Raw genomic sequence first — 24,498 nt, forward strand, 5'->3', positions numbered from 1 at the left:
TGGGACCTTTTTGCATGCAAAGAGGATGCTCTCGCAACACACCAAGCATCAAACTACATATTATATTAAATACTAACGTAGTTTGGCTCTGGGTGTCAGTTTTTTCCATTGTTAGTAGCAGTTGCAGAGGGGGTGGAGAGAGGGGCGGGAGGAGAGGAGAGCTGGTCTTGTGGTAGCAAGCATGACTTGTTCCCTTAGCTAAGCAGGGTCTGCCCTGGTTACATTTGAATGGGAGACTAGAAGTGTGAGCACTGCAAGATATTCCCCTCAGGGAATGGAGCCACTCGGGGAAGAGCATCTAGGTTCCAAGTTCCCTCCCTGGCTTCTCCAAGATAGGGCTGAGAGAGATTCCTGCCTGCAACCTTGGAGAAGCCGCTGCCTGTCTGTGAAGATAATACTGAACTAGATGGACCAATGGTCTGACTCAGTATATGGCAGCTTCCTATGTTCCTATGAATCCGGATTACAATCACATGTGAGGATGGGGGTGAGCTCTTTCCCCTTGTACCCCAGTCTTGGGGAAAATACCTCCCAAAAGGAAGCTGCCATGGCAGCAAAGTTGTAAACAGCTTTGGGGAGAGATTTGTTCACCCCCGCTCCACTTGTCGTGGTACTGCCCAGGCTGCTCTTTACAATGGAAAAAATAAACTGTATTAATATGCAGAGCCAAACTACACATTCATTGTAACATATAATTTGGACCCAACATTCAAAAAAGTCACAGTGAGCTAGGGCAAAATCAGGCTTCTAGGGAATATTCAAACCAAGGGGATGAGAACAGAAAATAGTCTTTGAGGCTGTGCATACGAGCAGCCCAGCCCAGACTAGGGCAGCCCAACCTGCAGCACCGGGATTGAGATCGATCCTAGCACTGCTTCCTCCAGGAGCCTGGGTTAAAAACCCGGCCTTTAACCTGGGTTAGAGGGCACGAGCGTGCCCTCTAACCTAGCGTGCCCTCTAACCCAGGTCTGGGATCCTGCTCATGTAGTGCATTTTGGTATTCCTGGAGGCTGGGACCAGTGCTCTCTCTAATTTTGTTCATCTGTGTGCAAAATGAGTTTTGTTCTGGGAGGCAGTGTCAAGGCAGTGTGTGCGCCCATGGATTCAGAGTGGGACTTTCCTGATTAAACCTGAGAGGGATCTAAAATTAACTGAGTGGACATCAAAAAAAAAATGTGCGAGCTAAGGCGTGTTCCCACACCTTAGAGGGAACACTGGCTGGGACTTGTTTTCCTGGCCTCCAGTTATCTGTGCTGCCGGGAGTAGAATGGATTGTGTACAAGTGTGTGTGTGTGTGTGTGTTCATATATATATATTATATATATATATATATATATATATATATATATATATATATATATATATATGAATGAATGAAGATAATATATATATCTCCTATGTGCCACAACAGGACATAATCCTAAACTATTTTTTAAAAGGTTTTGTAAATTTAATGGTACTAGAGAAAGACATGCTGTTCTGGTAGCTCCAGGTCTTAACACTCACATCAATTTCGGAGGATGAATACAACTGAAGGAAGCCTGGGCGGGTGCGTGGCTGGGGGAGTCAGTCATGTGACTTGCCTCTGGGGGCCCCTCAAGGCAGTGGGCCCCCAGACAACTGTCTCCCCTTGCCCTATTATAGTTACGCCCCTGCTTGTTGGTCATCTGGGAGGAAGGTAGGTTCATCCCTGCCCACCCACCCCACCCCCTCATGATCACATGCATGACCGCTTTGTCTGGCAGCCAAACAATAGCAATGAAGGCACTAGACAAATATCTCCAGAGAGGATCTTTTAAGACATGGTGCCAATACAAAAAAGGCCCTGTCTCTGGTCACAAAATACTTCAGCTCCAAAGTTAAGGGTTGGTAAATGACAAGCTTTTAGAGGGAAGGTATAGTGGAGGGAGAGAGAGACACAAGGAGGAAACAACTATAATCGGAAGAGAGATTGAAAGTTCAATGGGGAAGGGATAAATGGTAAAGAGCAGTATCCTGGGAGAACATCATTGGATAAGAACATCTGATGTTGCTTCAATCTGTTGGGGTAGAGTGCAGTAAATGAACAAATATTCAAAATACATTTCTGACACTGAAATCACACAGTGAACACATATAATGAACACTATGGCTCACATACTAATGTGTGGACATTAGAACATTTAGCATGTGCGGGGGCGGGGTGATTTTTGCCAATCACCCCTACCCTACTGCCTCCTGAAAATATATCCCTGAATGTGCCTCAAGCCTCAGGGAGGGACATTTTTTCAGGGAGCATTGGGGCAGCATAGGAAAGGGGAGATCAGCTAAAATTGCTGCTCTCCCCTTGTTTATGTGAAACCTCCTTACACATGCATGATGTTAGTCAGTATGTGAGTCCATATTAACATACAGGTTGAGTATCCCTTATCCGGACTTCCGAAATCCGGAATGCTCCAAAATCCGGAGACCGCGCTGTAACAAAACCAAAATGCCTCAGCTCACTCGCTCGCAGATTCCCAATTTGCTGCTTTTAAACATGCAGTCAAAACTTACTTATTTCAGAAGGCTGTAGTGACATGGGTTTTGTCTGTAATTCTCTTTAGTTGCGGCTCTGTTTTTATTGTGAAGCTTTTTAATGTTATTGATGTTCTCGCTTTGGTGCTAGAGGGAAAAGGGAAAGCCACCCCCGCTCCCCACTCCCTGCTCAGTTTGGCGCCTGCTCTGTTGGTGTCTGTTTTGGCGCTCTGGATCCCATGCCCAAGATATCTCATGATGCAAATATTCCAAAATCTGGAAAAATCCAAAATCCGGAACACTTCTGGTCCCAAGCAGTCCAGATAAGGGATACTCAAACTATACCTTTAAATAACAATCCATTTTCAGAAAATTATCAGGTCTTCGTTCAGAATACTTTTAGCACCTCAATCCAGTGGCTCCAGCATGGATATGGGAAGTTCTGATGTACACATGATCAGGGAGGGGCCGATTCTATTCTATGCTACACTTTGTGTGCGCTAGTGGAGATTCCCTCCTGCGGGCATAAGTCATTTCTCAGTGCTTCAGAGAATGGAAGCTGAGCAGAGCTTTGGATCAGTGCCAAGGACTGCTAACCTCACCACAACTATAGCGTAAAGCCTTATTAAATTCAACATGTCGCTACCCAGATTTTTCCATTATCCTGGAAAAATGACTACTTCCCAGATTAGAAGCTAAATTTGCGAACTGTAGGCCCATTGTATGATTGCTTACCTCATTGCAATATCATATGATTCTGGGTGGACGCAAGTCTGATCCAAAGGATTTGGCTGCTGAACAATGTTTGCTGCCGCTTTGGCTTTCTTTTTACCCGGTTTCTCATTTGCGGCTGCCTTATGACCCCCAGCTGCAAGCTCACCCTGTTGACTGACGTCCAAAACCATGAAAGAAAGAAAGAGATGTAGTTATTGTGAGAAGAGAGTCTCTGAAATGTACATTTTCTTCCCTATCACATAGGGCAGAGCTAACACATAATCTGCTTGCCCACAAGATTAAAACTAAGAATTCTGCACCCATTTTAGCATCAAAAAGGGGAGAGTGAAAAGGAAGTGTAAACTGAGGAATGAAAGTGAAATTCATTACTGCCAAACCTGAATTCTGTCCTGAATGGACATGCAAATATCCTAACCACATTGGGGAATATCATGTTTGCCTCATTTGAAAGGTCGCTGGAGTTGGGCAGAAAGAACCTTTTAGGGGAGGGCCCACATATCATTATTTGCAGACATAAGGCCCCAGGTTCAATCCACACAATCTCTATTTAAAAGAGTTTTCTGATAATAGATAGCATCTCCTTGCCTGAAATGCTGCTGAGCTGCTGCCAATCAGTATAGACAGTTCTGAGCCAGGTGGACCAATGGTCTGACTCGGTAGAAGGCAGCTTTCTAAGCATCCTAAAATATGTGTATCAGTGTGAAGGCTGGAGTTAACAGCACTGACCTTACAACATGCTCTTTTCTCCTACAGAAACTGTGCAAGTTGCTCCTCAAAAGTAGAAAATAGCCTCACAGCACAGATCTCTCCATCTAAGTCTGTCTAGTACAGCAGGCACCCAGGTATTAATCTTGATCCTGCATGCTTTGAGGTCGGCCTTTCAAGTATCTTCATATCTAAGGATGGGTCACTGTCTCATGCCCAGTTGCAGACTGAGTTTCAGTTGCTATTACATTACTGTTCTACTTAACAACTAATTGAATTGTCATTTGGGGTTTCTTCTTGTGGAAGCAATGAGAATGTTTATTATGACACACAGTCCCAGCTTGCCAGAGCAGCCAAGGTCAAAATAGCATTGCAAGGACATAGGAGTATTCTGAAAGAATTAAATATTACAAGAGGGAATCTATGATAAACTGCAGGATGTGGATGGCACTGACACGGCTTCCTCAAGAGACCCTTCTTCTGAGCAAACATGTATAGGACTGTGTCGCACTAGACTAACAGTGTAATCCTAGCCATATGTAATTAGAAACAAGTCCCACTGAGTTCAGGGACATTTGGGGTGGCTTCACTCTTAATGTTGAACCTGCCATTTCCCCAGTCTGAGATATGGAGGGAACTTGAAGTTGGCATTGCAGACTATCACATATCTCAGTTTGTTGGAAAAAGCCGAGTTAAGCCAGAAGTATTCCCCCTGGCCAGGCATCCCAGTCTGCCTTGAGCTGCCTTGCAGCCATTGGTCAGGATGGCAAAGAGGGCAGGATGGAAACAGAGGTTCACGAAGAGTGCACGTTCAGACATAGCAGCCGCATTCACATGTAACATGAAACTGGAGGTCCTTTCACCTCCAGTTTTGGAAACTGAACATCCAAATGCAGACAACTGCAGTTTCGGGGGGAAATGGATCTGTGTTTTCCCTCCCTGGACAGAGAATTGTACCTTCAGTTTGTAGTGAAGTCAGCCTGGACCTCTGGTTCCATGGTGCCAGTGTTGAGTCCAAATGCTGGCACCGCAGGCTGCCTGTTTCCCAACTGGAGTTGAAGAAGGAAACCCCTCCCTCACTCTGGCTGCTATTGGCTGTGCGGGCTGTCCTTTGTGAAAGAAGGAAGCCCGCACAGCCAGTGCCCCCTCCTCTCTGCAGTCAGTGAGATGGCAGAGGAGCTCTCTGTTTCATCCAAATGCGGACCAGAGATCAGGGGGAGGGGGGTTAGGGAGTCCATTGGACCTGCGGTTGCACGTTACGTCCAAAAGGTAGCCAATGTTTGGCAAGCCAACTTCAAACCTTGGCTACACATCTAGGTTTGAGCCTTCAAGTGAACCTCAGGTTCCTGCCTTGGCATGGCTTCAAACAGTCACAGAAACGTTGTTTACTGACTCTGCATTCCATATTTTGTGCCTTTTGGGAGGCACAAAGGGCTGAAGAGGGAATGGAGGAAAGGCCACACACACAGCACATCAGAAAATGCTGGTGTGCTGGTGTAGTGTTAGTCTCATGTTGGTCACTGAATTCAGGTAATGCCTAAAACTCATACATTCATTAACGTCGTCGCCCCCCCCCCCCCGGGTGACAGCCCTAGCATTTTCAACATTTCCCAAGATTTGCACCCTAGAAACAACTCAGGGCAGGGAAGAAAGCAGAGGTCTCTAAGCTTATGGCCTAACAGTTTAGGTGGGTGGCAAAACGAGCAGGGGGTGCAGGTTTTACCGCCTTTGTTGTTCTCTGTTACATCACAATATAGCAGTTTAAAAATTATTTCTCTTCTAGGATACCGGGGGTGGGTGGGTGGGCGGCATCCTAGTGGGCTCCAGGTCTAGTCCCCTGCCTCCCAGCAGAAGCTGAGAGCCATTCCATGTTCATCTGACGACTTCCCTAAACAAAGAGGTGGGAAATCAACTTCACAATCGGTTACCGATGTCTTACTTTAATACATTACCTGCAAAAAGTTCTGATGTATTCTTGGTTGACCCTGATAAAGCCAGCACACTGCTGAAATGATTTTGGGCCTAGTCCTTTGATATCTTTGAGCTGATTCCGATTAACAAATGGGCCATTCTTCTCTCGCCATTCAATTATATTTTTGGCTCTGTTAGCATTCAATCCTGCTATATGTCTGAGAAGCAGAGAGGGGAGGGGAGATCAGTTTCAGACATCACCTGGAACCTCTGTTAATGCTCAGCTCTGTGCAACATCTTTCAGCCTTGGTAGTGCATCCTCCCCACTCCCATCCTCATATGAGCATCTGCTTCCTTTCTAGATAACGATGAGCTGAAATTGGTCATGATGTCTGAACTCATCAGTCTTGGCTTGTTCCAACCTACCTCCTTCAGAAACCCTGATCTTGAATCCAAGAGATGAAGCGAGTTTCAACTCTTGGGTTGTCTGAAGCAAGAATAAGCCAAGGTTGATGGGTTCAGATCTCATGACAAACCTCAGCTTTTCCTAACCTAGAAAAGAAGGAGATGCTTGCATGGGGACTGAAGGGGTGAGTATGTGCTACCAAAGCTGAGTGACATTGTGCAGAGCTCAGCGTTAACTGAGGTTAGCATTAACAAAACAGGTCAACACAACACTAGAAGCTGCCCATAGAGCTCCTTTCATACCTTCAATCAAAGGCACTGATTTTTTGGGTGGTGGGCAAGCGGATTGGGCACAATCCCAGTCCCGTATTCACTGAACACATAATTAAAAGTAAGAACCAGGCTTCTGACTCCTTCCATGCCTAGGTTCTATTCTAGATCTGATCAAACCAAGTCTCTTCTCTAACCTCTCTGCTTATCCCCAGCAGGAGATCTTAATATGTTGAACAATATACATGAAAATCTATATGTACACATAAAAGCAGTTCTGAACATTCTGTCACACTCTAGTGTGACCAAGAGACAAACCCAGAAATGGGCAAAGGCAGAAAGGAGCAGGCTTGAGTCTTAGTGGCCCTTAATAGCTAGGATCATCAGGGGGGAGGACCAGTTTTCATTTTCAGTAGGACCCCATCAGTCTGTGTAAAAGACTAAACGGATTGCAAACTGGGACACGGTTGTGAGGAGGACAAAATCTGCTTCCCACTCCAGACGCTGGGATCACTGAGGCCAATGGGCAGCTTTAGCTTCATTGTATTATTATAATTATTATAATTATTATTATATTATATTTATATCCCGCTCTTCCTCCAAGGAGCCCAGAGTGGTGTACTACATACTTGAGGTTCTCTTTCACAACAAACCTGTGAAGTAGGTTAGGCTGAGAGCGAAGTGACTGGCCCAGAGTCACCCAGCTAGTTTCATGGCTGAATGGGGATTTGAACTCGGGTCTCCCCGGTCCTAGTCCAGCACTCTAACCACTACACCACGCTGCAGGTGGAACAAGTACTTTTTCACACAGCACATAATTAACCTATGGGATTCTTTGCCACAGGATTCAGAGATGGCCACTAGCTTGGATGGCTTTAAAAGGTGCTTAGACAAAGTCATGGAGAACAGGCCTATCAATGGCAACTAGTATCCAGCTTCAGAGGCAAGATGCAACTAAATACCAATTGTAGGGGAGCAACAGCAGGAGAAAGGCTCACCTTCTGCCAGTGGGCTTCTTGAAGGCACCTGGTGGGGCACTGTGTGAAACAGGATGCTGGACTAGATAGGCCTTGGGCCTGATCCAGCAGGGCTGTTCTTATGTTCTTAAGGGGTGTGGAAGTGGGTATATGGGATGGTGGTAGGGATGTGCCCGAACCGGTCCGGAGGCCATTTTAGAGGCCTCTGAACTGGTTTGGACGTGGCCCAGTCCGGCGGTTCGGCCTGGGTAGGGGGTCTCACTTTAAGGGCGGGGGGGGGTGTACTTAGCCCTCCCATCTTTTTCCCCCCTCCGGCGCTCCATTTTTCAACAAAGTTTTTGGGGTGGCAGCATTCCTCTCTGCCGCCCCTGCTCCCGTCGTTAGCAGGAAATGGTGGAAGTAGCTGCCATGCATGCGCCTGCCGCATGTAGCGCGCACACGTCATGCACACAACATGCACACACAACGTGCACACACAACGTGCGACGTGCGTGGCGGACGTGCGCATGGCGGCAGGCACATGCGCGGCGGCTACTTCTGCCATTTCCTGCTAATGATGGGGGCAGGGGCGGCAGAGAGGAACGCTGCCACCCCCAAAACTTTGTTGAAACACTGAGCGCCAGAGGGGGAAAAGCGGCGGGAGGGATAAGTACAACCCCCTGCCCTTAAAGAGAGACCCCCTCAGCGCCGAACCGTGCCTCCACGGTTCCGTGCACGTCCCTAGATGGTGGTGGGAGGGGTAGGAGAATTTTTCCCCCGCTTGTAAAATTTAATGAGCTTTGTTAGTTGAACATAAAGGCACTTTTCTGAAGATATATTGGAAACCAGTGTCCCCTCTAAGGCATGCACGTGTGCGCGCATTCAGACATTTTTTGATGTCTGTTCAGTTAATTTTAGATCCCGCTCAGGTTTGATCAGGAAGGTCCCGCTCTGAATGCACATGCGCACACACTGCCTTGATACTGTCACCCAGAACAAAACTCATTCTGCACACATATGGAAAAAAAATTATAGAGAATACTGTTCTCAATACAGCTGAGCATAAGAAGTGCTGTAATCCAAATCATGTGATTACCAAGACGAAAGTATTCAAGACGCACCTTAACAATATTTCTGAGCAGATGTTAATATCGACTCCGACAAAGCTGACACACTCCTCCACCACACTGTCCAGGGTCGCTTTGAGCAAGGTCTGTGATACGTCATGCTGCAAGATGGAAAGCAAAAAAGGCAAAACAAAAAGAGAGGATATCAGATTACTGAAATACGGAAACCACACAGAAATGAGAATTCCAGAGAATGGCAATTTTAATAAAACATTTGCTGGTATAATATCAACACGTGAAACAGCCCAGTAGATGAACATCTGATGTACGGCCACTGTTTTTACAGTAGAAATAGCTTAGCTCCCTTGAATTTATTTTCAAGCTGCCCCTTTTTACTGTGCAAAAAGTCTGGATGGGTGCCATATACAGGACAGACAGCCTATCAAGTTTCTTCTCTTTCAAAAAAAGACCCATTACTTCTCAAACACAGGTCTATTTTATGCACTTTTATCTGGAGCGGAGGGTGGGGGAGGAAGTTACAGAAGGAATTATTGCAATGCATTGGTTTTGCTTATAGGAATGGGGCCATAGCTCAGTGGTAGAACATCTGCTTAGCATGCAGAAGGTCCCAGGTTCAATCCCTGGCATCTCCAGGTAGAGCTGAAAAAAAGTTTCCTGCCTGAAGCCCTGGAGAGCCGCTGCCATTCGGAGTAGGCAATACTGAGCTGGATGAACCAGTGGTCTGACTCAGTAGACAGCAGATCCCTATGGATGCTTCCTCTAGATTCTTCATTATATCTACTTTCATAGCAGAACTCATTACTAAAGCCATCAACAAATGCAGTAATTTTTAGCTGAAAAATCTTCTGCGCCTCCATCCAGCAAGCAACCCTACAAAGACTGAGGTGGTTGAATGGACAATCCAGACCAATCCAGTAGCTGGGGCAACTTTGCAGAAGGTGGACGGAAGGATCGGATTCAGTCCCCACTCTTGAGCATTTGACTAGTGCAATTCCATCTTCTTTACCAGGAACATACAAGTGCAATTCTTACTATTGTTGTGCGGAGCTGCTACTGCATCAGAGCTCTGCCTGATAAATAAAGAAGAACTTTGCCTGATAAATAAATTACTTATTTGTTTATTGCATGTGTATACCGCTTCATACAAATGTCTCAAGGCGGTCTGCAAGCAAACAATGAAACCATATTGAAAACCAAACATTAAAACAGATAAAAACAACCAATTAAACAAGAACAGCAACCATAAAACCAACTTACAGCTGATCGAAGGCTTGATGGAACAAATGAGTCTGGAGTGCTCTTTGAACAGCTCTTACAGCAGGGGGTTTGTTCCAGAGCCTCGGGGCAGTATAGCAAAGGCCTGACCCTGAGCTGACACCAGTTGAGTTGTGGGAAGCAGCAGGCAGACCTCTCCCGGAGATCTTAACAAGTGGTGGGGGGTCTTGAAATAGAAGGTGCTCTCTTAAATACCCTGGGCCCAAGCCATTTAGGACTTTATAGGTAATCACCAACACTTTATATTTTGCCCGGAAACATATGGGCAGCCAGTGTGATGCTTTTAAAATAGGGGTAATGTGGTCTCTTCGGGTTGCCCTGGAGACCAGCCTCGCTGGGCATTTTGTATTAATTGCAGTTTCTGGACCACATGCAAAGGCAGCCCCATGTAGAGTGCATTGCAGTAGTCAAATCTGGAGGTTGCCAACAAATGTACCACTGTTTTTAGTTTGTTCTATCGCCTCCAAAAATGGCTATAGCTGGCATATCAGCCAAAGCTGATAAAAAGCACCCCTGGCCACTGCCTCAACCTGAGAAACCAGAGAGAAGCCTGGGACAAGAAGTACTCCCAGACTACATACCTGTGCCTTCTGAGGGAATGTGACCCCTTCCAGAAAGGACGCGTTTACCCCATCTGAATTATGACCCACCACAATAAGTACCTCCGTCTTGCTTGGATTCAGCTTTAATTTGTTCTCCCTCATCCAGCTCATTACCACATGCAGGCAGGCAATTAGGGAAATTATGCCCTTCCCTAATGAAGATGATATGGAGATGTAGATTTGGGTATTATCAGCATACTGGTAACACCCAGCACCAAATCTCCTGATGATCTCCCCAAGCAGTTTTATATAGATGTTTAAAAGCACAGAAGACAGTATAGGGATGCCATAACAGTGGGGTGCCATAACAGTAGTAGTTTCCAAATGACACTATCTAGAATCTCCCCGAGAGACAGGAGCACAACCACCACAAAACAGTGCCTCCCAACCTCTGCAGACGATCCAGAAGGATACCATGGTACTCAAGGGGACCAGCAGAGTCACACTCCCTTTGTCGATTCCCAATTGGAGTTCATCCATCAGGCCAACCAAGGCAGTTTCAAAGCCATAGTCCACCCAAAAACCGGTTTGAAATGGGACCAGATAATCTGTTTCCTCCAATTAATTTATCTATTAGTTTTAAGTAAATTTGCATATTATCCAAAGTATAGGAATGTTTTTGCAATACTGATGGAAGTGTAATGCAACTTAAAATTTAACCAATAAAAATTGCCACTACTTGTCAGAAGGAAAGGTCATTTTGGATGTTTTCTTTTCCATTGCCTTTTGCAGCAATACAGTAGAACAATATATCCACAGAAATATCTTGCTTTTAGCTCACACTTGCAAGTTAAAAACCAACCTTCTCCAGTGAGAAAGGCCCCTACTGATCACACTAATTAAAGTTTATGAATAAAAGATATGTCGGTCCTTTAATTGTCCCTTTATTGCCCAAGATGCAAAAAGCTATATGCAACATTACACACACACACAGGCCCTTGTTTACCCTAACACAGGGATTCACAACTTGGGCCCTATAGCTTTGTTGGACTACAGCTCCCAGAATCCTCAGCCACCATGGCCAATAGGCAGGGATGATGGGAGCTGTAGCCCCAAAACAGCTGAAGTGCTGAAGCTATGCAGTCCTGCTCTGCATAACCAGGGATGTGCACGAACTGGTTCATGCACTGCCAGGAGGCCACTTCAAGTACTACACTGACCGGGGCTACAGCGAGGTATGCTACAGCCCTGTAACGATTTTGGGGAGAGCATCAACGGGGGAAAGCGGTGAGGCAAGTAAGGGCACTCTCCCTGCCCCTCAAACTGCTATCTACATGCTCACCCAAGGATATTCAGAAGGGTCTCCCAACTTTGGCCAATGGTTCTTTGGGGAGCATGAGAGCTGCTTGAAGGAAAGGGGGCCTCAGAAGTCCCCAGATGTTGTATGGGGCTACTCTACAATTAAACTGTCTTTCTATGGGTATGCACATCTCCTGGAAGATCTTGGGTTTTGGCAGGTATTTAGTATTCAGGGTCAGACTACTTGGCATGTTCTTTTGTCTGCTACATTTATCTATCTTCCAAGCAGAGTCACAAGTGAATATTATGTTGTGAATATTTATATACTGCTTTTCAACAACATTCTTAAAGCAGTGTACATGGACAAAAGACAAGATGGTTCCCTGTCCCAACAGGGCTCACAGTCTAAAAAGAAGTACACAAGAAGCACTAGCAACAGCTACTAGAAGGGACACGATTCTCTCCCCTTTCTAAATATAAGAGCCACCACTTCAAAAAGGTGCTTCTTTGCCTTGTTAAAAGAACAAAAACACAGTTTTATTTTAGTGCAGAAACAGTCCTAGTAGTCAATGGGTGGATCTTCACAACACCATTCCCCATTAGGCCTATCAAGCTTTTCTTGCGTTTAGGGCAATCCCAGAATGTACAGCATTGCCAAGAAACATCAAAAACACACCTAAAGTTTATTGGCCTATTCCAGGGCTGCACAACTCAAATGCCCTGGCAGGCCAGAACTGTCCACAACTTGGTGTGCAGGGGCAGAGGTCAATTTTCAGTATATTACTACAATAAAATTAAAAACATTATTAGTTATTTGTGGATCTATTCTCCCTGTCAATGGAACCAAAGTTTTAACCAATGGTAATGGCCAGAAAATAGGTCCTGTCCCTGCTCAGTCAGTGGGGCCACTGGAGTGCATGCCAGCCCCAAACAAATGCCAAGTCCTCTCCTCTCCCGAAATTGTCATTGCATTGCGGCTGCGATCCTAGGCATGTTTACATGGGGTAAGCCTCACTGGGTAAGCTATGCAACATATTTCTGAGAAAACATGGATAGTATTTAAATTGGTTTTAAATGGTTTTAATTGTTTTTGAATTGTTTTTATATTGTTTTTAGCACTAGGTTTTGAACTGTGTGTTTTCATGTCTTTTTAAAGTTGTTGTACACTGCCCAGAGCCTCTGGATGGGGCAGTTTATAAATGTAATGAATAAATAATCAATAAATAATAGGATGGTGCCATAATCCAGCTCCTGTATTGCTGCAGGATTCCTGGGGGCTAATAAAATAGTCTCTGTGGGCCAAATCCTGCCCCTGGGCCTTACGTTGTGCAGGCCTCTGTGTATTGCCTATAGGAATGGCACATTCTCCCTCTTGAAGGTTTCAAGAATAAACCCAAGAGAAGTCTTCCCTATAGGAGTGAATGAAAATCTATGTTGTATGTACTTAGGGATGAGAACATCACGAAGTATACATTTCAGCCCCATGGCAATCAAAAAAGCAAACAAAATAAATTACTGAGATTGGGAAGACTGACAGGTCTTTGGTTACTGCTTCTGTGCCGATAATTCCTTTTCATTTCCCCCCCTAGCATTTATTCCAGTTTCTACAAGCTAGTTGTGCTTTTCCAAAGCTCAAGCGCTCTAAATCTATCTGACCCTCTTTTTCTACAATAGAGAACATGCACTTAAATCAACAATAACACGAACTTTACTGCACCAGCCCACCAGAGCCAAGAAGCCTGAATGCTTTGCAAACGTAGGAGCTAATTCAATCACCATGTTGGCTTAGCTCAGGGGTTCTTATAAGTCACTCATATAAATCTGGGCTGATCTGCAGTGGTTTTCTGATGCATCTGTTCAGGACATCATGCTGGCTTCGAGCCAAGATCCCAGATTATTTCACCCAACCGTTTGTTTTATCTTCTAAGTCACTGAGTCCCTTTAAAGATATTTTAACAAAATATGACATGCTACCAGCATCAGCCTCCATCGACTCATATTTGTAATTCATTAAATTGTGGTTAAAATCAGATCATCTCCCCAAGCCGTCCTCCAACAAGCCCCCATCCCTTTATCACGGCTTATCAGCTCTAAGTGTCCAATGACCATGATGAACAGCAAAATGGGGTGTATATGATAGGCAAGGGGACCTCCCGGCAAAAGCCCCAGATAATATCAAATGCCACTGATGTTTCAGAGGAAGTCAGGGTCATGTATGTACCCAAATCTACACCTATGTACTCTGGTTTTACAACAGCAAACACCAAGAACCTGTATAACAGCCCTTGGGCATCAAGAACCTGAACCCAGCATGGGCTTATGTATGTGATGCAATGGCTAGAATGTTGGATTTAGACCAGAGAGATCCAAGTTCAAATGACAGTGCAGGCATAAAACTTTTACTGAGTGCCCAATCGTTCCTCCTCTAGCCTACCCCACAGGGTTGTTGTCAGGCTAAGTGGAGGGGGCCACAGTATGTGCAGGAAAGCTGGTCTTGTGGTAACAAGCATAAGTTGTCCCCTTTGCTAAGTAGAGTTCATCCTGGTTTGCATTTGGATGGTGGCTGCATGTGAATATGGTCTGCGGTAAGATATACCGTTTATGGGAATGGGATAGAACTCAGTGGGAAAGCAGCTGTATGCTTGCATGCAGAAGATCCCAGGTTCACTCCCTGGCATCTCCTGGTTGGGAGAGACTCTTGCCTGAAACCTTGGAAAGCCGCTGCCAGTCACTGAAGACAATATTGTGCTAGATGGATGGATAGATATAGATAGAACCACCAGTCCACAAACACAGCTGCCAGTGATGACTATAAATAACCCTGCAACCAGCAAGATGGCGCAGCCACTTCATCCACACTACCTTGCAGGAAGCCTGATCAGTCTGGACTTTTCTCTAGGGCTGCTGGGAATTTTGAGGGCCTCAATGCACATGGGCAGAGCATGTTTAGTTGTGCAGCTGCATTCCACTTGGGACGGAATCAGAGGGATCTGATCAGCCAAGCCCACCATGGCTTCTTGTACACCACAGCTGCTTGCCTGAGCAGCTGAAACTACTTTGACTATTTTGAGGGTAGTACTAATATCTTGAACAAGAAAGGGGAGAAAGTCTCCAGTTGAGACCAGTAAAACTGAACATGAGCACGGAGTTCACAAAAATGAGGTCAAATCGAAGAGGTAGCACACTGGTGACAACATGGAATTGCTGGCTATGCAGCCCAATCAAATTCTTCATGCCCCTGAAAACTGCACTGAAATCCTGGCTCCATCATAGAAAGAAAGAAAGAAAGAAAGAAAGAAAGAAAGAAAGAAAGAAAGAAAGAAAGAAAGAAAGAAAGAAAGAAAGAAAGAAATTTGCTTCTAATACCGTGAAATAAACATGTCCTGGAGGCTTTCTCCAATAATTCAAACACTTACGAATCAACAAGTAAACTTCTTTTAGGTTATCTTGTACTCTTTCCCCCCGCTTTCAGGACAACTTGACCTAAACTTGTTTAGAAATTGTTCTCATTTTTCCTCACCCCTTTTGTAGACACCAGTGACTCCAGAGTAAACAGTCTCTAGCACCCTGTGACTCTGCGCAGAACAGTTAATGAGTTGGAAGCAGAAGGTGCTTGAAGGCCCAAAGTAGAGTTAGATCGAGAGTGAATGACCTCCATCCCCACTTCCTTCCTCCAAGGCGCTTCATCTCAACAAGGCTTTTGTAGCACACACATTAAAGGCTGGTGGAAATCAACTGAAAATGTGTAGAAGCAATGCCTAAATATATCTATTATATATTTTGAAGAATTTGTTGGTTGGCTGGTTGGTTTGTGCAAAATAAAGCCATACTTCCAGATGACCTACAGAAACCAAAATTTGCATACACAGTCATGACACTGAAATTTGCTGAATGCACCACTTTTTACACCAGAATATGTTCAGTTAAAATTTAAATAACCTTTCTGTTGTTTTTAGAAAAAATTCTGAATATCAGACTTCCCAATTACCCACAGATACAAAAATTTGCATGAACTATTCTGCCACTTCAAACAGCTTACATTAGCTGAATGCACCACTTAAATTAGAATGCACCACTTAAATTAGCTGAATGCACTACTTTTTACACCAGAATATGCTTGCTGAATGGCTTACATAATTCTTGTTATATTTAGAAGAAGTTACGAATATAATAATCATATTTTAACTATTATTGTTCTAAGCATATTTTTAACACTCAATAATAAGATTAATAATTGCAAAACAACATCATGCCCAAGAAAAGCACAAGATCTTCAGATTCAAATTTACTATGATTCAAATTTGCTATATGGCAATTGGTCAATACAATGAATAATGTGCAGTTGAAATCCTGCAAATTTCAAACTGTTCTTACACATCCCTTTTGCAAGCATATTGATAAAGAAGTCTATGACATATATAGGTGGCACTCGAAAAGTGGTTTTGCGGGCTACTTCCTATACACCAATTTAGTTATAACGGGGAGGGAGTTTTGATTATTTGCTGTTTTCTACCCCCCCACCCCCAAATTGTTCTACAGTCTAAATAGCCACTCTCCCTGCTTCTCAGCTGATATATGGGGAGATTTAAAGAAGTGGTGCCAGAGATGCAGGCTGTTCCCTCCACTCTCACCGCCTGTGCCGCTCCTTTAAGGCTCCCCATGTCAGCTGAAAAGCAGGAAGTGTATCAATTTAAACTTCCCACTTCCCCACACTTTTCAGCTGATGTGCAGAGCAGTTTAAAGTTTAAACAGCCAGTCTTCCCACTTCTTAACTGACATACAAGGAGGTTTAAAATGTATGCCCAGGCTGCTCCATCCACTCTCGCCACAAGAGTGGATTGTTTAACCCTATTTTTTGGGTTAGCTCAAACACTCCAATATCACAGTTTCCATGAACATTAGGGGTGTGCACAAACCAAAGAGCGTGGTTTGGCTTGAATTTGAATCAAACGCAAGCAGAACCATGAGCTGTGGAACTGGCCGTTTGACCAAACCAGTTCAGCAGTTAATACTTGTAAAGGGGAATCTGGGTAGGATTCTCTTTTACATGTAAAGGGATGGGGAGTCCTGGCTACTGTCAAGACGAGGTGGGAGAGGCAGTTAAATGGTCTCCTAACCGCCCAGTGTGGCTGCAAGCACCACTGCTCCCCCAGTACAGTCCATATCCCAAGGAAGCACAATCCTCCCTCCTTTACCAAGCCGCCCGTAAACAGGAGAAGAATATGCACTTATTTCATTTCAATATATAGAAACCTCGATTTTCCAGCCTAATTGGGAAGAAGGTCAGTCCAGATTAGGTGACTGTCCAAAAAATCAAGCAAAAAGCATGTGGTCACAGAAATTGTTAAATAAACATCAACACAAAATACATAGTGTTTGGGACACAAAGGTGATGGACAACAAAAAATGGTATGCTACCACACAAAACAGTCTGGGAAATGGAAAGCAATTTTTCTGCACAAGGTTGCACAATGTATGTCCAGGACAATGGTCAAGAGCCGAATGAAAAGGCAAAATTACCAAATCTGGGTTCCACAAACACTGTCCGGAAAATCCAAAATGAATTGTATCAGGGTCTTGAAAATGTGTGGTTTCTCTGTATTTAGGCTTAGTTACAGTGGAATATGGGGTGACGGGGTGGGGGGACTAAGGGGTTATGCCAGAGGTTTAAGGGGAAAGGTAAATTTTTATTTTATTTTTCAAGGAATTTTTTAAAGTATTAAGAGAGGTGGCATCATACAGGTTCGGGGAAAGAGTTCTAGGCATAAAGGGTAGCGAGGGAGAAAAGCCGTCTTTTCAGTGTCAGGATATAAAGGGCATCACAAAGCTATGAATAAGTCTCTGCTTGTCATCCACAAATCCCATATGTGTTCTTAAACACAAGAAAGTGCCCAGATAATTGAGCACATCGCCTCTCAAACACAGCTAACACTGAGAAACCTATGCAATGCACACGGTTTACATATATTTCCTCCTAAGAAATAATTTCAGAATAACTATCCCATGGAGGAAAATATTGCCCTGGAAAATGTTTGTCAGAAAATGCTTCATATGATTTCTGATAGGGCAGGTTTCTGGTTTTTTAAAAACTTCTTTTAAAGAAGGTATTCACAATATTGTACACCATTTTGCTGAAATCACAGTTTTTCACCTGGGTTCCAAGTGAGACTTTTGGCTCTCACGTTTTAAGGTTATCATCAGAGAAACAGGAAGTACCACAGGATAAAATTAGATCATTCAAATGTCTGGTTACAACTGCTGCAATAAAAAATAAAAGTGTTACACACTGTAATTAACCATCAAAGGAACTTCTGATATTAAAATTACACTTTAACCCTTAAGCTTTATAACCAGCAGCTTGTAAACCTGGTTTATACTCATGTCTCCCCTTTGAAGCTATTCACTATTTTGAAAAGGGACTGTAAGTATTTTTGGTTTCCATGGATATTGTCTTTTGATTATTTCCATGACAAATTTGCCAACTTTACAAGTTAAAAGGGTGATGGTGGATGCAAGCATACACACCATAAGGCAAATGGTACTGCATACCTAGCTACCACTTACAGAAGGTAAAACACAGATAGATACACCTAAATTCTAACCATACAAGGTACAAAGATGAAACTTTATACAGTTGTAGACTGTTTCTAGGCAGTAATCGCAAAAATAAAAACTCTGGAACTTTTAGTTTCAGGAGGCAAATGGACACACACAGAGAAACCCTTTTCAGACATTATGCTACTCATTCGTTTGGCACATGAACATGCTTTTGTGTGAATAATTACATGTGCTTGTTTTAAAAGTCAACCTGGGGACAGACCCTCTCAAATGCAGGGTACAGATAAAGGTGTACTGCTGTACATACATTGAGTATAGCATGTGAATAACTGTATGTGCATACAGATATGTCTGTGCATACCCTGTACACAGATTGTATGTGAGTTGAACACAATATGTGAATAGGGCTAAATTCAGAGAGGTAAATTTCACAAGGCAGTGAAAAAGAAAAATAGTACAATTTATTTATAAGTGCATCCCAGTTTTCTATTGTTAACCTAACACATTTTGAGTGTGACAACTCTCCATTGGAAGCAGTAGTCACTTTTCCCTCATTCACTTCTTCCCCTCCATGAATCTACTGCATGGGAAAGGTGAGGCAGGAAACATAAATCTGTGCATGGTGGTTGGCCACATTCTAAAAACCAAATTGCCTGCTAACTAGGCTCCCCCCACCAGTGTCCACCAAAGGTGTGTGTGCATGTGGGGGGGCATATTATCTCTTGACAGCATTGCAGGGGGGGGGGGACTTCAGGAGATAGACCTCAAAATTATGTTTTGCCCTGTGCCCCAGGTTACATCTCTGCAGCCCTGGTGTTTGCATATTCAACATTGTGTGTAAAGAGTTCAGTGTGTATCGGGAGGCATGGCCAATAGATGGAATCTGCTCCCTTGCATTCAATTATACAGTTCACACGACTGAAAACTGGGTACGACAAGAATCCTACTCAGCTTCAGAAGCTGTACGCAGTCCCAAATTTTGATCATATGTAGGCAAACAACTAGGTGGGAGGAGCAGGGAGTGATCATGTGTGAAAGAGTAGCTGGGTAGGACGGCTTTCCCTCCTACCATGTTTAAATGCTGGGTACAATGATGGGTAGGATGGAGCTGTTCTACTCAATTCCTTTCTCACACATGATCACTACCACCTGCAACCTAGTTTGCTAGCACACACTGAAAATCGGGAGTACACACACCTCCTGAAGCTGGGTAGGACATTTAACCTACCCAGTATTCTATCATGTGAACTGCCTTGGTATATCTTGGCGGCGGCGGTGGTGGTGGGAGATGTTGTAAACATTCCTTGTCTCCTGAATGAGTAGTTTCTTCAACTTTTAGTGTTTGGGAGACAAGAAATGACTATTGCCTCTGGTAAAAGGTTGTCACACTCAAAATATGCCAGGCATAACCACAAATTAACAAACAAAAAACTGGAGTGCATTTTAACATAGATTTTTATGAGGTTTGCCTCTGTGTGTGTGTGTGTGTGTGTGTGTGTGTGTGTGTGTGTGTGTGAGAGAGAGAGAGAGAGAGAGAGAGAGAGAGAGAGAGAGAGAGAGAGAGAGAGAGAGAGAGAGAGAGAAGGGAGGAGAATGACCTGGATGTAGCTGACTGCAGTTTCACACATTCAAGATATGAGATCCCCACTCCCTCTCAAAGCTCATAACCAAAACATGAAGTCTTAAGTGCGGGCGAGGGGCTACACAATAACTAACACCCTTTCATGTGGAGAATTAAGAAAGAAAACGAACACAAGAAAAACACCTTACATCTCAGGTAGAAGTCTCTGAGAGTTCAGACCGGAGGTTTTAATCTTTAGCGTCTCTTTTGGAAAACCCCTTTCAATTAGATTCTAAGAACACAAGCTTAACCCTCTGATGTTTGATAAAAGAGTCTTACTTCAAGACTCTCTTTTGAAGATCTAATTTTTTTTTTGGTGTGGTTTCCCCCTCCCACTGCAAACTGGGATATTTTTTGGTTACAGTCTGTACTTTTACTCCGAGTCATTTCTTGTCCTTTCAAAGGCAAATGCTGTTTGTTTTTAATAGCAACATGTTATCCTAGAAATATCCCCAGAGGCAAAGAAATCAATTTTTATTTCAATCAATCAAAACATTTGACAAACCTGAAAATACCATTATGTTTTAAATTGCATTTTGGATTATCCATCTGTATTGAATTTACCTTATTCATTTAAAAAAGAAAGAAAACCTTTACGTCTGTCACAAAAAGAATGGTGTTATAAAACAAGCAATGGAATTTAATTCATGTACTAATAATGTTGATTCATCCAGCTTAGGACCTCTGCCTCCAGGAGTGTAAGGTAAGGGAAAACAGCACCAGAAATGGGGGGGGGATGCTCATTTCCACATTAGTCTGTCCCCTACACCTAACTGTTCACTGAAAATGCATGACACTGTAAGACAGAATCCATTGATGTTATCCACACATAGAAGAATTCCGAAGTCCACAGTGCTGCATATACAGTAGCCATTTATTGTTGATTAATTTAACTGAAAAATAATGGGTAAGATACTATGGCAGCTCTCGCAAGAGTTCGGAGAGCTGTCAGATAGCCACGGGACAGGTGGGAGGGAGGAAAATGGCGGCTGTGGCTGTGAAGAAAACCAGCCAGAAATCAGGGGGTGGCGAGAAACCGGAGCGGGGGGAGGGGGGAGAAGAAGCTGGCCAGCCCGTCTGCCAGCAAGAAATTGGGGGGCAGGAGAAGAAGCTGGTGGCCCGTCAGCCAGGAAGTGGTTGGTGGGCCAGCTGGCCAGAAACAGGGCGGGCGGGAAAAGAAGCTGTCCCACCTGCCCAAATGCGACGGGGTGGGGGGGGGGGAGAAGAAGCTGGTGCCTGGCCAGCCAGAAAGCACTGGGCGGGCCAGCCAGCCAGAAACAGGGGGAGGAAGGGAGAAGCAGCCCACAAGAAATCGGGGGCGGGGAAATCGGGGAAGGGCAGGAAAAGGGCAGCATGCAGGCTGGCAGGGGAAGAAGGCAGTGGTGGCAGGTGGGTGGGTGAGTAGATCAGCCGGAGGCGCAGATGCTCTGCGCCCGGCCCAGCTAGTTGCGATTATCTGATTACATTGAAAGGAAAAAATGCTTATATTATTTACTTTATCTGTCAAATTTGTACACCACCCCAAACCTTCGTCCAGAATGGCAGAAATTATAGCCCTGTTCAGACATAGAGAAACAAAGGGATGCTGTACTCATGTACAGAGTGCCTGAGTGTGCCTGGAAGACCTGTCCTCAGTACTGATGCGCTGAGAAGCCTCTCCCTCCCCCGTGCTCCTCCCAGTATGGTGGTTGTATGAAATAAAACGCTGCAAGTGTGATGGCAGTTGCGTCTGTGGTTGGAAGGCCGGGACTTCTGAGTGCACCCTAGGACACTGTACACAATTACAGCATCCTCCCCACCCCCATGTCTGAACAGAGCTAATGCCAGCAGGCTACATTGTTGGCAGCCATTTTGTGATACATTGGCAGTGGCCTCTCACCCTTTAAGGCAAAGGTGTTCACACAGCTTCAGCATCTCAATGCATTCATTTTCTGGGTTGGTGGGGGTCTTTTTTAGCCTGCTTTACAGTAGGCTTATGAGATCACCAAGCATTCTGTTTGTGTGTCCGTGTGTGTGTTTGTCCTCCTATCAACTTTGCAATGCCCGGGCCAATATGAACCAAATCGAGTACAGTTGTAGGGTCACATAAGGAAACCTCAATGGCGTGTGTTGTGATGATGCCATCCATCCCAATTAAAGATGGTGGACACAAACTTTTGAGGCGCAAATGGGCTAACTTGTGAACTGCCTAACTGATTTGAACCAAATTTGCTACAGGTTTGGGACACATAGGACACCTCATGGGCATAGTTTGTAATGATGTCATCCACCCTGATTCAAGATGGTGGACACGTGAATGTTTGAAGTGCAAATGGGAACCGATTTTGACCAAATTTGGTACAATTGTAGGGACACATAGGTACACCTCAAAGGCATAGATTCTGATTATGTCATCCACCCCAATTCAAGATAGTGGACACATGAACGTTTGAGGCAGAAGTGGGCTAACTTGTGAACTGCATAAGCAATTACCAAATTTAGTCCAGTTGTAAGGATAATGAAAAGAAAGTAGGCAGATTAGTTCTTACTAGAACTTTTTTTTAAGTCTCCCACCCTACATACAGAAAGTTCAAGATAGGATTGAAAATTGCGGGTGGTGGGTGAGATCATCAATGGAAAAAATACAGGAAATTTTCAATCAAGAATGAATGCTTATTTTCTCTGCTTAAAGCAAAGCATTCCACTTCAATGTGATTGGCACATGGCAACTCAAAAAAGTCACTCAGGGTTGTGTGTACATGAAAGACTGAAAGCTGACAGAAGACTGGGGAACATTTGACACAAAAGAGGATTGTGCGTTCAGTACGAGTTTCCCTGGGATTCTCCAAACAGAGCACAGAAACACCAACTGTGCTGTTCACAATTGGTACAAGTTTCAGCACTGCTTATTCCAGGCCTAAGCCACTCACAATTCAACAAAAGAATGAGGGATTCATTTGTTTTAGGGCAGTACATTTATTCTTTTAAACTGTGCTGGTCACCTCCAGAGAGGTGATGTATAAATGTGATAGATATAGGGTTGCCCCATTTGTCAGAGATAATTCTTGAACACAACTATCAAAGGTGGGGGAAAATTTAAAACCTTACTTAAAAAAAAAAACTAGGATTGGAAACAGTGCTCAATGGTGGAGCATGTCGAGATGTTTTCCCTACAGTGCTCTTTGCATGGGGAGGTTAGGCGCACATATAATTTTGGGAGCAGTAGCTGGTGGGGTGGAGCTTCTGCAGAGCTTCATCTTTCATGTTGTTAACAAAAAATGCGAGTTGTTTTTTATGGCTTGTTGCTCCTTGCATTTCTTCCTGCTACTCCACACAGGAACTACAGTAGGACCACGATATTTGTGGGGATTCTGTTCCATGCTACAACCGCGGATACAAAAACCACAAATATCGAGTCATTGGGGCAGTGGGGAATTGGGGGTTAGGTTCCTGGTCACCAGAAAACCTTTCTAAAACATCCAAATTGGCCAAATTCCTTTAAAAAGACAGCCATTTTGAGGCTCCAAAACACAACATGATGGCTAGAAATGACCTCCTCTGTCATTTCTGGTCATCCCCAATCTGCCAATATAGAGTCTGTGGATATCGAGGTCCTCCTCTATGTCCAAAGTTTCTGATTCCATTACATATGCATTTTGCATGTTTCAGACACAATCTGTAATAGTTAAGGATTTTTATAAAAACTAGCTGGGCTGGGCGCAGAGCATCTGCACCTCTAATCGCCTGCCCCACCGCCTCCCACCACCCCCCGCCGTTGTCTCCCCTGTCACTGTTTTCTCTCCCTCCCACCCCGCCCACCCTCTACCTTTCCCTGCCCGCTGGCCCACCAGCCGGCCACCCTTGCCTCCGTCTTCCTTGGCCGCCATCGCCGTTTTCCCCGCCCCTCCTTCTGCCATTTTGCCCGCCTGCATAGTGTGCAGCCTGCCACTGTTTTGTCCTCCCGCTTGTACTGCGGCTGGCCAGCTGCCACAGTTTTTTTTGGCTATTGCCGCCGCCATTTTTCCCTCTCCCACCCATCCTGTTGCTTGCCTATCCGTCAGCTCTCCAAATTCTCGCGAGAGCTGCCACACATAGGTTTAGCCACAGGTATGCCTTAGAGAATTAAATATATACTGTAGATATGTCATTATAGTAGATGTGCCCTTTCCAGTGGGTATATGTAGCTTTAACTTGAAAATTTATTTATGGCTACGGTCATTAAAAAGGGGGTCACTTGCTTGATTCCATTGACCTTGGAACTGCCATGGAGTCTCAAATGACACATGTACGCAAGGCTCAGGTGGTTGGAGATGCCAGATACAGCAGTCTTCTATGAGCGCATACGCCAACTTATACAGGAAGGAATGAGGTTTTACTATTATTCCCCACCCATCTCCCTTTATTTGGCAATACTTAGGGGTCTTTCATGGAGACACTAGCAATAGGAAAGGCCTTTTGGCTTGCTACTGGGAAAAACGCCCCTCCCCCCAGCACATTGGGCTTCTTTCATGCTTTGGGTTATGCATGTTTCCAAAATAGGCATGCGATATAAACATCTGTAACACTACAACAGATCCGGTTTTACTAGCATGAGAATATAGTAAATGAAAAAGGCATATATTGTTTAAGAGTTCTACAGAAGTAGCTGCTCAAAACTA

The 24,498-nt window shown here is 44.3% G+C and overlaps 1 protein-coding gene and 1 non-coding gene across 3 annotated transcripts in view; one reads left to right on the forward strand and one right to left on the reverse strand.

The window, feature by feature from the left end:
• SRBD1 (S1 RNA binding domain 1) overlaps positions 1-24,498 on the reverse strand; it is a 252,775-nt gene that overhangs the window by 39,052 nt on the left and 189,225 nt on the right. For both annotated transcript variants that reach the window (XM_053312100.1, XM_053312108.1), the window contains exons 17-19: positions 8,600-8,706; positions 5,889-6,065; positions 3,232-3,384 (exon numbers count right to left, since the gene is read on the reverse strand). In XM_053312100.1, coding sequence (XP_053168075.1) covers positions 3,232-3,384; positions 5,889-6,065; positions 8,600-8,706 — 437 coding nt within the window. The remainder of the gene's footprint in view (positions 1-3,231; positions 3,385-5,888; positions 6,066-8,599; positions 8,707-24,498) is intronic.
• TRNAA-AGC (transfer RNA alanine (anticodon AGC)) lies at positions 9,127-9,198 on the forward strand. Its single transcript has one exon. It is a non-coding gene; the product is annotated as a tRNA-Ala (tRNA).

This window comes from Hemicordylus capensis, chromosome 1 (genome assembly GCF_027244095.1).
Source record: "Hemicordylus capensis ecotype Gifberg chromosome 1, rHemCap1.1.pri, whole genome shotgun sequence".
Classification (NCBI taxonomy): Eukaryota; Metazoa; Chordata; class Lepidosauria; order Squamata; family Cordylidae; genus Hemicordylus; species Hemicordylus capensis.